This window comes from Anas platyrhynchos, chromosome 20 (genome assembly GCF_047663525.1).
Source record: "Anas platyrhynchos isolate ZD024472 breed Pekin duck chromosome 20, IASCAAS_PekinDuck_T2T, whole genome shotgun sequence".
Taxonomy (NCBI): Eukaryota; Metazoa; Chordata; class Aves; order Anseriformes; family Anatidae; genus Anas; species Anas platyrhynchos.
The window spans coordinates 927,363-942,277 of NC_092606.1; the positions used below are offsets into that span (position 1 = coordinate 927,363).

At 50.1% G+C, this 14,915-nt stretch overlaps 2 protein-coding genes across 9 annotated transcripts in view; one reads left to right on the top strand and one right to left on the bottom strand.

Moving 5' to 3' along the window:
• The window catches only part of NLK (nemo like kinase), a 47,485-nt gene extending 37,868 nt beyond the window's left edge, over positions 1-9,617 (bottom strand). For both annotated transcript variants that reach the window (XM_038165880.2, XM_038165881.2), the window contains exons 1-2: positions 9,474-9,617; positions 8,205-9,200 (exon numbers count right to left, since the gene is read on the bottom strand). In XM_038165880.2, coding sequence (XP_038021808.1) covers positions 8,205-8,662 — 458 coding nt within the window. In that variant the 5' untranslated portion in view covers positions 8,663-9,200; positions 9,474-9,617. The remainder of the gene's footprint in view (positions 1-8,204; positions 9,201-9,473) is intronic.
• A 397-nt stretch (positions 9,618-10,014) lies between these two features.
• The window catches only part of LYRM9 (LYR motif containing 9), a 34,643-nt gene continuing 29,742 nt past the window's right edge, over positions 10,015-14,915 (top strand). For 2 of the 7 annotated variants that reach the window (XM_038165884.2, XM_013100986.5), the window contains exon 1: positions 10,231-10,640. The gene's annotated coding sequence lies outside the window, so the exon portion shown is untranslated. Of the gene's footprint in view, positions 10,139-10,230; positions 10,641-14,915 lie in introns of those variants that run through there. The other 5 variants (XM_027472481.3, XM_013100985.4, XM_027472480.3 and 2 more) reach the window with 3 other exon arrangements.

A 14,915-nucleotide genomic window follows, 5' to 3' on the forward strand; every position in this document is an offset into this window, starting at 1 on the left:
GCGCTTCTGTTCTGGTCACTGTAACCTCTGGGGAGAGAAAGCTCTCACGTAGTGCTCTCGGATACTTTCAGACGGGTTGTTTCGGGCCTTTAGAAACAAACCAAGGCGGGGAAGCCAAAGGGCTCACTGCCAAGGGCAGCCCCGCGGCCGCCCCTGTACCAAGAGCCGCGCTGGGAGCTGCGCCCCGGTCAGCAGTGCTGGACCTACACGAGAAGGGATGCGGAGGGCCTGCGGGGCAGCCCTCACAGCATTTCTTCTGACTGTAGTAAACCTCAATATATTAACTAGTAACCAAAGCACTTAAAGAGTCCACTGAGCTAGACCACAGGCCAGCCTCTCCTTCCTAAGCCGCAACTAGCTGACTTGCAAGGCACGCCCAGGGAAATCAACAAGTGCCAGCACAGACCAGCACTGCCACACAAAGATTACCCATGCCTGAAAAACGCTACTGTGTTTATGAAATGAGTTTTGGCTATTCATTGACAAATATTCTTCAATGGTTGCAAGCATTTACATTAAATTAAGTAATAATATGTATTAACTGAAATAAAAAGAAACTCTATAAACACTTTCAAGAAGGAAGAGAAAGTCAGCAGCTTCTCAGAAAAACAAAGGATGGAGACCAAAGCCAAGTAGGTACCTGACTGCCAGGTCAGCACCATCCTCAGCCGTACTGCTCCCATGAAGCAAAGGCTCTATTCTGCCACTGCACTTAGGGAGCAAAATGAAGAAAACTATAAGAGCACCGCCTGGTGGTGCCTGAATAAGGAAAAAAAATATTATTGTAAAACTAAGAATAGATTTAGGATTAAAATTTGGAACAGCACCATTCCAAAATGACAAGGAAACTAAACTACCAGGTTCTCCAGTAAGCAATTTTCTTTGCACCTACTAAAGCATATTTGCATATGAAAGAGAATGGGGGAAAGAAAATCATTCACTAGAGCCCAAGGATTCCCACATTTCCCAATATATTTTAATTTTCCATAAAATTTCCTGCAACTATTCTTCAACAGAAAGCTCAATTTGTTTTTTCATAATTCCGCAACAAATACCATCAGACCACGTTCCAAGAAATTAAGGAAATAACAGAAGATAACTTATCAAAACGTCTATTCTTTGAAATGATTCTGCTATCACCATTCTGGTGTTACAAACAACATCAAAACCAGCATAGAAATTCCACTCACACACACGCACGATTCCAAGTCTTTGCAGAAAAAAACACAACAGGAAATTAAAGCAAGATACTAGTAGGACACGCTGATCCCGCTCCAGCCCTCGCAATGAAGGCTCAGGCTCTTACTGAGCACTTTTAACACAGTCCAGGGCCACGGGCCATGAGGTCAGGCAGCACCACGGCTAACCTACAGCTGCCCTTACTTCTCCACCACCACGTACCAAGAGAAAAGCAATACGATTTTAAACAGCATAACGAAGCTCAGATCATTCTAACACCAACTTTAAACCTGTCAGGATGAAGAGAAATCTTTATTTTAGAGGCTTCCGTGAACATTTATCCTTGTTCAGCTGCCTGCAAGCTGAACGGCCTCTCCGCATGCAGGCAGCAGGCAATCGCCGTGGTGCGCACCTTCAGCTCCTCCCCAGTCACTCCCCATCCCATCCGCTGCCACTCGCATTCACTTTTTCCTGTTACTGCTTATTATGGTTAAATACTATTATCAATAAATAAATGCATTAACCACATAAGCCTCTGTCCTTTACACACGTATTTGTACTGCCTGTCATAAGCCACTCTCATTTAAGCATCTACCACCTCCCTCGGGGGTCTGCTTTACAGAATTGCACGTAATAGTTGGTTTGACTCGCAATAAAGCGACGTTTGCAGCCCCTTCTACGCCATGTACTTTCAAACTACAACGCTAGGACTCTGCCTACACCTACTGCACTTAAAGCTTCGTAGAGCAGCCGAACACATCCACACGAGACAACTTCAGGAGCGAGTGACAGGGCCTGGGCTCAAAAATCAACCCACACTGCTCTGGCCTGGGCAAAAGAACCACCAGCCCCGAGCCAGGGCACTGCCATGGATGAGAGCGAGCAATGCCAGCGGCTGCGGCATGCAGCACAGTGCCGTGTCCCTGTGTGTGCCCCACATAACCCATCCCTGCCCCGTCCTCCACAAGCTGCCCCCGCTGCCCCCCCGGCACAGCCTCACTCCCCTAACCCGTAGCGGGGCTCCATGGGCTCAGCACCTCGCTGGGTGCTAACGAGCCTGGCTGCCAGCTCATCAGCGCTGCAGCTCCGATCCCAAAGGCCGGTATTTACTTCCTAAAGAACTTCCCAGCTGGGCAGGGAAGTCGGGACAGACTCGAACTGGCGAGTCCAAGCACAGGCTGGAAATCAGATTGCTGTTTGTTAACAGGGCGTGCTTACAGCTCCGCAAAGTTGGTACTGAGCAAGAGAGAGCTTACTCACTGCGTACAGTCATTGAATAAGCCGTAACAGGAATTTTAAAATATTTTTTTAAATTGATAAATTGCTTTATCAAGCAATAATACCAGGCACACCACATACTTGCACTTCAGAAACGAAAGCCAAACATGTTCAGATCGATCACTCTTGTAATAATATTTATAACTTAAGCATGGACCAAGCGCTTACTCCTAAATTCTAAATGTTACAGTGGAAATTGCCGTGACTGAGCCCAGTTTCTTTTTATTGAATTCTTTTGACCAGAAATAAATGGGCTTTCAGTCATGCCTACAAGTTGTTTTGAATACAGATCCCGCTCTTTACATTACTTCTGATATCCCATTTACAAACACCAGAGGCATCTGTTTGCTGGCTGGTGAGAGGGACAACTCAAACTCTCTTTAAAAAAAGTGAAAAAGTACGTGGGGAGAGAGGGGAAAGAACATCTGAAACATGTCTGAAAAATCAATGCTGGACTGTAGAGCCAGTCACAGGCTGTTCTGCTGTAATGCCTGTGGGGCTGAGAGGGAAGAGAAGCCACCGAAGTGCCCTGCCAGCGGGCAGCTGCACGTGGGCAGGAACAGCAGCACCAGCAGCTGCCGCAGCTGGACACGTGCTTCGAGGGACCTGTGAAATGCTGAGTGAACTGATGGACTCCAAATGGTCCTCGCCCGACTTGGAGAAAAAATATTATCCATGTTCCTTCCCTCTTGCATCACCCTACAGGATGATAACGGTACGGTTGTTTCAATCTTAACAGAATCTTTCTTTTCATGAAATGTGGAAAACACCAACAGCTTAAACATACCAGCTTTGCTAAGTATCTTGTATAAAAAAATGAATGTCACAGTTCCACTGTATTTCTTCACACAGAGCCAGAATCCAACGTAAATAACGCAGCCCTTTAAAAAGCACCGACAGCCAGTGACCAACAACCACCGCAGATTCTTGAACTGCGATGCTAGGTGTATGTTTTCTACCCTTACAAAAGCCCCACGTTACACACGTTGGCAGTCCTGCTGTCACCTCAGCCAGGCGTAACACCCTAAGTTAAAATGCTCCTTGGCTTTGTCTTGCATTTGCTTTGTTGGAGTGTTTTGCAGGGACCTGCTCCCGGACGCCAGCCCTGGCCCAGGTGACTGCTCGCAGGGGCTCTTTATCCGCTTGCTGGTGGATCCGTACATCGATCAGGATGCCACTGCCCACCTGCAGTTCCTTTGTCCTCAGCCCCATTCACAATGAAAATTCCAGGGTTAATTTTAGACTCCTTCTGTAGGTTGCTTTCTTATTTAATCAATAATTTAAAAAGTCAATTTAGATTAACACAAAATGGCAGATGAAGTAGTTTAAAGCAATACAATTGCCCAGCCCAGTGCTCATGCTAGAACAGGATATTTTTTCCGCGACGTTCACAGAACTCCACTAGCAGGTGAGTTCTGAGGGACCGGAAAACGACTGTGATACAAACAACTTGAACTTGGAAAAAAATCTCTCACACCCACAGGACTTAAAAGTTTCATAAACCAGATTTTACCGATTCAACTTTCCGTAAGCTTTCCACGATTATCAGCCTGGACTTTTGCATTATCATTTGCATTAACCATGCAAAACATCACCTGGGTTCGCAGCACCATCACACCTCCTGGGGGAACTTCTCCAGCAGTTCCTCACATGCTTTCTGAAGCTGTAACCTCTTTTTTTTTTTTTTTCCCTAATATATATTCTAGCAGTTTTGTCCCAAACACTTGAGCTACATTGCTTACTGGCTCAGCACGAGGCATTCCCCATTCCCTCACGGCAGCGGTGGGGAGGCCAGCGGTTTGTCCTAGCAGTGCCTGTCCTACTGCTCTGCTTCGGATCAGCACTGATAACCCCCGTTAATTGTTGTCGGGTACCCACATTGATACTTCTACGCAATATTTTTTCAATTTTTACTTAGCATTGACCGTAGTGATTTTAGGCCATTGAAGGCCAGGAACTAAGTATAAAATTAGACTAAATTATTTCTGCCATTAAGACCAGCCTGTACATATTGTACTACCTTAAAATCAAGAGCCAAACTCTTTGCAACATTACACTGCTATTTGGCTTTCTGGATAAAAAGCATTAGAAACAAATGCACTGAAAACCACACTGCAATTTAAAATCACATGGATCAGGCCTTTTTAAAAAACAAACTTACATCTTTTTTCTAGTGTCCTTTGTACCCCATCTCCCCCAGAGACAGGTGCTTTCTGACACGGTTTTTACAGTAACAAAGCAGCTTGCCTGATTTCATAACCCTTGATGCTAACTTTTCACAATTAGAGACACGAACACGACAAACCCCATCCCCACACACCTTACAGAGGCGCGGGTTCTTACCCTCCGGGGGTGGATGTATCCCAAGCAGCGAGACCTTCCCATACAGTCCCAGCCATACAAGTCATCCTTCCCCGCCTGCCTCCACGGGAGCTGCAGTTTTCCTCTGCTCTCGGCACGTGGCATGAAAGCAGCACGAGCTCCTCTTGCAGACGTCTGGAGTCTTCGCCCCTCACTCCCAGCCAGGGTCAGGGCATTTTTTATCGCTCTTATTTTTAAGGATCCCACCAGATGGCAGCAGCATGTCTGCCCGGCAAAACAGGGAGCACTTCTGCAAAGGACAGCTCCTCATTCCTGGGATATACACAAGGCTTCCCAACACCAGATCCGCGTTTTGAAACGTGGGGCACGGAGCTTTCACTGAAACTAAAACCTGGATTTATTTCCCCAGTACTTCCAGCTGTTGTCAGCAGGACAGGTACACAGCTCAGCTCTCAGCCCTCCGCCAGAGCAGAACTCCACTCAGCAAATCCGCAGGAGCTGGTGGGAGGCCCCCGTGCGCCTCCTGCCTCAGCACCTCCCCTGCCACCCCCACGCTGCTGCATGTGCAGGAGCAGCGAGGCTCGGCGGGGTGATGGCACACACAACGCCAGCTTCAGAGCCCTGCTCTATCAAGGCAGCAACTGAACGGTGACTGGTGAAGAGATTCCCTTCTCCTTCGCCAGCCTGGGTTAAGTTCACTTTAAAATCAACACTCGGTCACAGGAGAGGTGCCCAGCACGGTTCATTTGGGACCTCCTGGTGCAGACAGCCACGGCTGCAGCCTGTGTACACAAACAGGAGTGCAGCCCACGTGAGTTAATCATGAAAATGCTGAAGCACGATGCTGCGGCTCTTCGGGAGTGACAAACTCCAGCGACACATTAGCAACCCCGACACATCATCAAGCACCAGACAAACGAGCTAATGACGAACGCGAACTCAATGCCAAGCCAAAATCCCTCCCAGTAACCTAACGGGAAACTCGGCACCGCTCCCTGCCCACGGCTTCTCTGAGGAGCTCAGGCTAACTGCAGGACAAGCTGCATCCTCCTGGACAGCACGACGACACAGCACAGCAGTGAGATGAAAGACTTCAAATACTGAAGAGCCTGTAGAATAACACCAGCTTCCCTCAGCAATACACATACGAACTTTTCAGTTATTTATCAGTGCCGGTAAGTGCTCAGGAAGAGGTACAGATACGCCACAGAATCCTTACTCACAAGCAGCTCAGGCCTTATCTTGCTGAAAATTTTACATTTGCACCAAAGTATGCATTTTTTCATGTCTAAGTTAACTCGAAGTGTAAATACCCAACTCAATGTTTACGTTCAGTTCCATTATCTTATACGGCCGGAATTAAATTACACAGACATGCCCTCATGATTTGAATGAAACCTAAAATTCAGCTTAACTCTTGCTGGCACGCAGACTCCCAAACGCAGTACCCATTCACTTGCAGAAGTTAATTCGAGACGCCAAAAGCCTAACGGTGACCACAGAACTCAAACACACGTGAGCAGAGAGGAACTGGAGTTCAGCCGATTATGTTCTCAGTCTGTACAGACTTACAACTTCACCAAGGAGATCTGACCTCCAGGCTTCTGCTTTTAGTTCATTTAACACCCCCATGGCCTTTAAAAACAAAGAAACAAAAGCCACAGAACTGTCGTTATCTTGAAGTAAAAGCTGTAGTTACAACTTTGCAAGCACCGTCTCACCAGTGGCAATTCCTGCTGGCGTGGTGCAGCTGGACAGCCAGGGGGCTCGGGACCAAGGGGCACTTCTGGCAGCGCCCTGCCCGACATCAGTCCCTGCAGCCCGACATCAGTCCCTGCAGCCCCTCCTTACTTCTACTTTTTTTTTCCTCAGCATTCTTAATGATACTATATTTAAATATGCAAACGTAACCTTTTATTCTACTGAATATTACAAAAGAGATCTCTCTTGGCAAAGATCTTTTTTTGGCAAATAAAACCGAGAAAAATAAAGATCCCTAGGAAATATGTAGAGGTAAACAAAATGTTAGAACCGAACGATAACGAGGTCTGATCTTACATAACAGCCTACATTTAAGCCAGCCTGTAACAATTAAGATTAAAGAGAAGAAAACACTTCATCCAGAAATAAATACACAAACAGATGGAAATAATCTTTAGATACATATTTTAAAGATTTCTTCTCAGTTTTGGTTCTTTCATAGACTTCTGTACGCTATCGCAGCGAGAGCAGCGCAGCGCCGGCTGCACAACAGCACCCCCCGACTTCGAGAAGTCGGCGTTGAGCTGAACTTCCTGGACCTGCTGCGTTCGGGGCACAGGATCAGCTGTAACACCAAGCTGCGCCCAGCTCCTAGACAAGACGGTTTATTGCAAACACTGCTGTGACCCGTGCCAGGGCAGGGGCGAGGACCTGCCCTGCCGAGCTCCCAGCCCCATACCGCGAAGCTCTCCGCAGCCACGACCCCAGGCGCACGGCACTGCTGCCTCGGTGCAACCCGAGCACGGGCAGTCCCTGAAGCAGAACTCCTCAAGCAACACAAAGTCACACCGACCGAGCGCCGAGGCAAGCTCTGCAGGGACGCGCCACAGTTACCCACTTCAGACTCGGTGTTCCCTGCACAGGAAGCGTGCTGCAGTCGCTTGCTCTCAAAAACAAAACCCAGGCATCTCCTGCGGTCCCACAGAGCTTTGCAGAACAGGGTAAAACTGGCAACGGCTTATAAAAAGCTACTCAAAAATCACTCTAGCTTCGCTTCAGCGATCCTGAAGGGCAATAATTGCATACATTACATTAAGGTGGTCACAAAATATATTAGAAGAGATTACGATCCACTGACAAAATCCTCTGAAACAGCAGCTGGGGGAATAAAAGAGCTGTAGGCAGTAGTACAGGAGACAGAAAATCCCATTTACATTTATGAGAGGAGAGCAAAGTTCAGATATTCTGTTGTAGGCAGCACATAGCATACCACTGCAGGTCAGGCAGCTCCTAGACAAAGATCTTGACAGGTGACTGAAGGAGGAAGACATTTTCATACACTTTCAATTTCCAGCTCTTGTGTCAGATCAAAACATACATTCTAATACTCATTTGTTAACCTGAAATTTTAGGAAGTACAGCTTAGCTAAACAGAATACATATTCTAATTAAGTGCAGGGAAGGCATGTAAACACGCTGCGTCTGTCTTAAAGAAGCCTGGTGGTGTGGCCTGCTAACGGGAGGTTGCTCTCCACCACTCTACGCCTCGCTCTGCCAAGGGAAACAAGTGAAGCCAACTTTCTAAGAAGAGAGAAGAACCAGCACAAAAACTCTGTGGTAAGCACCCTTCTTGTATTCTGGATTAAATGGCAAAACCAAGAATGAATTATGATTTGGTTAAAAATAAAAATGGAAAGATTGGTTCATTTTTTTTCGCTACTCACCAGACAACACCAAAGGCTCCATATCCAATAGGTCTGTCCGGCTCAATATCCAGTTGCTGTTGTGGATGTTGTGAGTGCTGATGATGGTGCGCTTTAACTGCAGCAGCTGCTGCAGCTTGTACCTGAGCTGGGGCTGCTGCAGCTGGTCCAGGGGCCTGACCCGGTGCCGGTGATGGGAAATATGGCTGCTGCTGCCCTGGGTTTAACATCGCCGCGGCCGCGGCCGCAGCCGCCGCGGCCGCAGCCGCCGAAGAGGCATGCTGCTGTACGGGGTGTACCGCAGCCGCAGAGCCGGGATGCAAGTGATGCTGCGGGTGGTGGTGGTGATGGAGGTGAGGAGGAGGGAGGTGAGGAAGGTGGTGGTGATGGTGGTGGTGGTGACCTGCCGCCGCCGCAGACGTACCGCCATTGTAAGCCGCCATCATTTTTGCGTTGGCCGTCGCGCCGCAAAGAGACATTCAACCAAATGCCCCCGGCGTGGACGACAACTGGGTCAGGCTGTCATTGGGCCGTAACACCGAGCTTCGCCACACTTCGCCACGAGCTGGCTCTCAGCACGCGCGGCCCACCCGGCGGCACATGGAGCCCCTCGGGCCTTATCTCCTGCTGCCGCCGGGCGCTCGCGGGGTCCTCATGTGCGCGCGGGCCCCAGCGACCCCCTCAGCCCCCCGGCCGGCTACTGGAGCTCCATCCTCGGGCAGCGGGCCGGGGCGGGTCTGCTTTGTCCGCACGTCTTTATTTATTTATTATTATTATTATTATTTTTTAATTTCTTTTTTTTTTTTAAAGAAGCCGCGCTGGGCGCCCCTTCCCCGCGGGGGTTGGGCTGGGAGCCGCTGCCCTGGGAGCCGCTGCGCGCCGTGCCCAGCCTACCCGCGCCATGCCCACATCCCCACTTATCTCCGCGGGCCTCCCGCGCCTCCTACATCGCTGCCTCCGGCCGGGCACCTGCCGCGGGCGGGCCGCTCGCCACTTCGCAACTTTTTCCTCGAAGGCCTGCAACGGACACACGGACACGGACAGAGACAGACAGACAGACACGGACACAGACACCACACACACAGCGCCGGGCGTCAGGGGCCGGCCGGGGGGCGCCGGGGGGGGGGCGGCGGCGCCCTGACAGCACGGCCCGGCCCGGCGGGGCGGGGCGGGGGCCGGGGGCGTGCGGGGGGAGCCCCCGGTGCACGGTGGGGGCGGGGGGCGCCGCTCCGCCCCCCCCCTCCCCTCCTCTTCCTCCTCCCCCCCCCCTCCCGGCAGCCCCGCACTCACCTCCCGCCGGAGCCCCAGCGCGCAGCGCACCGCGGGCACGCGCAGCCGGCCTGCCCTCCCCCCGCCGGGCCCCCCCCCGCCCCCATGCGGGGCGCGCGCCCGACGCCCGGCCGCAGCCAATGGGACCCGGCCCGCCAGGCTCCGCGAGAGCCGCCCCCACCCAATCACCGAGCGGGACCCGGCTCGGCCGGCCCATAGGGCTCGGCCGCCGCGGAGACTCCCTGACTCAGTCCCGCCCCCGTGACCCCCGCCGCCCAATCACCGCGCGCCTCCGCGCCCGGCGCTGCCGAGACCCCGCGAGATTCCCTCACCTCATACAACCCTCACCCCGGGCGGCCCCGCCCTCCCCCGCCTCCGCCGCCAATCGCGTGGCGCCGCTCCGGGCCGCCGGCCAATCGGCTGTCGGCCCGGGCCGCGTCCCGCCCCCGAGACCTGCTTTTCGCCCAACCGCGGCTCCCTATCCGCCGCCGTCAGCCAATGAGGGGAGGCGAAAGCCCGAAAAGGGGTTACTGGGCCAATGGAGCCGGGGGGCCGGGCGGCGCCGTGACTGACAGCTCTGCCAGCCAGTGCCCGGCGGCGGCGCCGGCCGAGGGGCCGCGTCCCGCGAATGGCAGCGCGAGGCGTCGGGCGGCGGCCGGGGAAGCCTCCGGGGCGGCCGGCCGCAGGTGGGCAGCGGCCAATGGGAGGCGGGGGAGCCGCTGACGGGCGGCGGGAGGGGCCAATGGCGCCGGGGGGGCGGGGTCAGCTGAGGACGCGGCGGGGCGCGGAGGTCGCGGCGGGCGCGGAGGGGGAGGGGCGGCCCCGTGCCTCAGGCGCTGCCCGCGGGTCTGGAGCCGCTTCCCGCGCACGGCCGGGCCGCCTCAGGGCGCCTCGCGGCGGGGCTGGGCTCGTCCCCGGCCCAGCCCCGTGCCCCCGGGGCCCAGCGGAGCGGCCCCGTTGCAGCGGCGGGGCTGAGCAGCCCCGGGCTGGGCCGCGCGGGTCCCCCTCAGGGCCCCCTCAGGCGCCGGCCGCTTCCCGCCCCGCCGCCGCCTCAGCGCCGCAGTCGGTGTTGGTGAGGGGCGGCGCGGGGCTCGGCGGCCTCGTGCCGGGATCGCTCCCTGCAGCGCAGAGCTTGTAGGCAGAACCCCGGCGAGCTCAGGCAGGGGCCTCACGGGGCCTCCACAGGGGGTAAATGACGGGCACTGAGCTCCTGTGTGTGTGTGTGGATGTGGGTGTGTGTATCCGTGTGTGTGTGTGCTCCTGCTGCGGGCAAGCTGCGGTGCTCCAAGTGCGCTGGTGCCGTGCCCCCTCCTGCCATGCCTCACCTCCAAAACGTGACCAAAATCACCTGTACGGCCTGGAAGAAAGGAGCCTAAACGTGCCAGGCTGGCTCAGTTCCTAAAATTTGAGCGCAAAATGTTTATAAGAGTGGGTTTGGGTACTCCTCGTCTTCAGATGAAGTGGGCAAGAAAAGTTGCAGGAATTAAGATTGTTAAAACTTTTTAGTCTGTTCATAGATGTTGATAGCTGCTATTGCAGCCTGGAATTGTAGTGGAGTTTTGCTACCGTGTTTGCTTTCAAAACACAAACTTTGTGTATATAAAAAAGGTAGGTTTAGTTTACACCCTTTTTATAATAGCAGGGTCCAGGCATAGGAAAGTGGCGTGAGGCCTGGAAGTCTTCTGAAATCCTCTTGCACGTTTTCAGTCTGAATTCTTATTGCTGTTATGGCTCAATTTTACAACTTGGAGAAATTTTGCAACATCCTAAGAAGCATTATTGCACTGAAATCTAGATTCTAAATGCATTTGCCAATCAATTTATCAGTGGCATTAGTCAAATCTAAAGAAAAACAGTGTCTTCCTTTCATTTTTCTTCTGAAGTTAGGTGCCATGCTGAGCTAATTGGTTTGCATGTCTTGAAACAATTAATTTTCAGTAGAGTTTAATTTCTATGGATGTATTTGCTGAAAGTCTATTATTTTCAGCTGCGATGCTGGGAAGGAAAGAAGAAATCCTCTGTCTTGTTTTGGCTGCCGGACTATTGGTGAATCTATGGTCATAAACAAAGTGTTTGGTGATGTGGAAAAGGTCAGCCTTTTCCTAGGATAAACTGAGAGTTCTGTAACGGCAGCGTGGTGAGAGGTATCCATAGGTGTGCAGTTTGGTGCCTCATCTCTGCAGGCTCCTTAGCGATGAAGGGTAAAGAGGCAGGTTGGGTTGCTGTCCGAAGGAGTCTGGTTCAGATGTGTCTGGACATCACCTCAGCATTTCTTTTTGGTGCCTATATGGAGCCTATAGAGAGAAGCTGCTGAAGGGAAGCGTTTAATGCTTACCTGTGTGTTTTCCCAGTGGGTGGGGAATAATTCAGACCTAGACCCAGTCCCTAGACCTCTGGGAGCAGATGTACCAGCTCAGACAGCCTCCAATCCGGCTGCTGGTTTATGTGTAGCCATGAAGTGGTGAAGGGTAACTCATAGGTCTGCTGTTTGAAGAGCAGGGTGTACTGCCTGAACCAGAACACCGTAAGCACAGAGACATTTTCCCCATACTTTTATCTAGTTACTGACTTCCTGTTGTCAAAATCTTTTCCTAGTAGTTCTAGTGAATCAAATCCATGGTGACTTTTTAGTTGGACACAAATGTCTTGTCCTAGAAATACTTTAAAAGTTCTGTTAGGTACTGTCACGCGGATGGATTTTCAGCAGTGAGCGCAAAGGACGTTAGCAGGGTCACAGTCCTGGCATTGGCGGTGATTCTCCTGACAGCTTTTGACTGGACTACTGCAAGCCATAATTCCCAATTCCCATGCCTGTAAAATGTGAGACCCACATTTTTTTTTGGTTTGGCTAAGTGTCACAACCACGTTATCCCTTCCCCCTTTTTTTTTCCCCTTTGAAGTTGAACCAGCTCTTTTCATTGCAGTGGGAGACTGGTGAGATAGCAGCTGAAGGGACACACTTATCTTACGTGTCCATAAAGAATTATGTTAGGTGCCAGTGTTGAAGGACCCACCCTAACAAACATATCATCCTTCTACACTGAGTTTATAAACCCGTTTATTGGCGTCCTTGGGCTCTGTCATTCTGTGAAGCTTAAATTTGTCAGCTCAGCTGCGTTTTAGGTACTTTGTGCTATGGAGGGTAAGGGGGACAAGATCAAAACTCATTCGTGCTGAGGTGTGTTTAAGGAAAATAAACTTTTAAAAGAACATTAAGGAAATGTGCAATTGGCAGACAAAAACAAAGTGCTGAAAGTCTCGACTAGAACTTTTGTTTCCTCGGTACAGATCTGAGGTAGAAACCTGTTACATGAAGTAGTGTTAAATATTAATTGTGTGAATCACTTCGGCATAGAACACAGCTGCAGAACGAGCACATTATGCACCTTGTTAAGGCAGTGCTTCCTTGTCATTTAATGCCTCTGTGTGAGAAGCATAAGTCAGCTGAGGGGAGCTCGTTAGGGCTGGTGCACAGCTTTGGGCAGGAGGGCTTTGTGAGTAGTCCAGTGAGCTGAGCTGCTTGAGGAGAGACTTGGCAAAATCTAACTGTAGCTCCTTGAACAAGGCAGGTGGAAGCCCTGCTCTAGATCCTGCCAAAACCTCGTTTGATTGTAACTAATTTGTCATCCTCATCCCCAGCGATGCATGGAGAAATGCAATTGGCGACTGCCGCTGATGAAACATGACAGATCGATTCTAACCTCTTACTGGTGAAGATAGTTATTCATGGGGACGTGCATCTGTCCCTTGCGATTTTATTCACAGTACGAGTGCTGTAGAGCAGTAGCAAGCCTGCTTTTTGAGTATCAAACACAGAACCCAGAGTCTGTATTTGTTGGACACTTAGCTAACCCCATTTAAACTACATTTAAAAATAAATGCTGTACACTGAAAATCTACTGCGCTGAGTTTAGCACTTCCTCCTGACTCTTGGGAGACTCGCTCTCCCCTTGCATTTGCCACTTGTTTTGTAGAAGTATCATCTTTTTGACAGCACTCTGCATAAGGGCAGGTAGTGGGAGACGATGTGTAATCATCCTGTTCAACTTCCTGGTGCTCCTCAACAGTGTTTCAAGTTGAAAATTCTTCACAAAAAATGGCGTTGCATTGTACTGTGTAAAATGCTGTAGTCCAGTTCCAGACAGGCTGGGTTTTTGTGCCACAGGAGCTAGTTGTGAAAACAGGATTCTGTGTGGTAGAATGTCTTTTTCATTTCATGGCTGAGTGTTGTCCACAAGTGTCCTTCAGCACATGTGTGTAGTTCTTTTTCTTATGGCTGCTTGATGCAGGAAAAGTAACATTAAATGGAACAAAGCATAATAAAATGCTTGCATAGATTTCCTGATGCACAAAAGGGGTACTCTGAGCTGCACTATTGATAATTTATAATGTGGGTGTTTGACAAGCCCACACATACCTCAGTATACAACTCTGTAGATACATTCTTCAGTATTCTGTAACACCCTGTTAATATTTTATTCATAAAACCTACTACTGAAGCCATTAAAGTGTCAGATAGCGTTAGTGCCTGCGAATTTGAGGGGTTTGGGCTAGCCAGGTAAATACTGCGCTGTATGTTAGGAGCAATGTGTTTTAATGCAATGTTGCATGTGCACACAATGTGTTCACAGCAAAGAAATAGTATATGTTGATGTGTATTAGTCTTTTCTTTTGTGAAGAACAATATTTTGGAGCTTTTGTCTTTGAAATCTTTTCCCTCCCTACAAAATTGGAAATGAATAAATTAATCTATCCGCTTGTCCCAAGATTAGCTTTTGTTCTGTCATTGATTCCAGTGACAATAAGGTGAAGAAAACAATGGAATTGATGGTATGCCTTTTGATGTTCATATGCCTTTTGCTAAGCATTTTGTTTACAACGTCATGGCTAACAGTCACAGTTATTTCTCGTCCTGCACTCAGCTGTACCAAAGCAAAGTGCACGCTAAAACTCGCTGAGTCAGAATAGCCGTGTTTTGACCCAACACACTGCAGGTCTGATTCAGTGAGTGCTGGGCAGGAGATGAAACCTGTAGGTTGTTAAGTTCTTGCAGATGATGATGCCTCAGTAAATATCACTTAGTTTTGTTTATTCTGCCTTTCTAATGATAGCACAAAGTCCAGCCTGTTCTGTGTTTTTTTTTCCCTCTCTCATTTTGAGTTTGGATCACTTCTTCATGCTTGTTCATGTAATGACTAATCTTGTCTAGCAGAATGGCTCAAAAATCCTTCACCACGTCAGAGTTCCTGAAGTGTTGTAGTAGACCGTGTTCGTTCCATATCAAAACAGACCAGCGTGTTATGGAAACACTTAAAACCAGTAATTTTTACATTGAGGTCCTTGTAGCAGGCACACCTATCCATTGCAGCAGGGCAATTTTGAGAATGTAGCTTAAACAGCCTGTTCTTTCACTGAGGTACGAAGAAGTGGTTATTCCCTGCGGTCTTGCAAGTCTTACTGTAT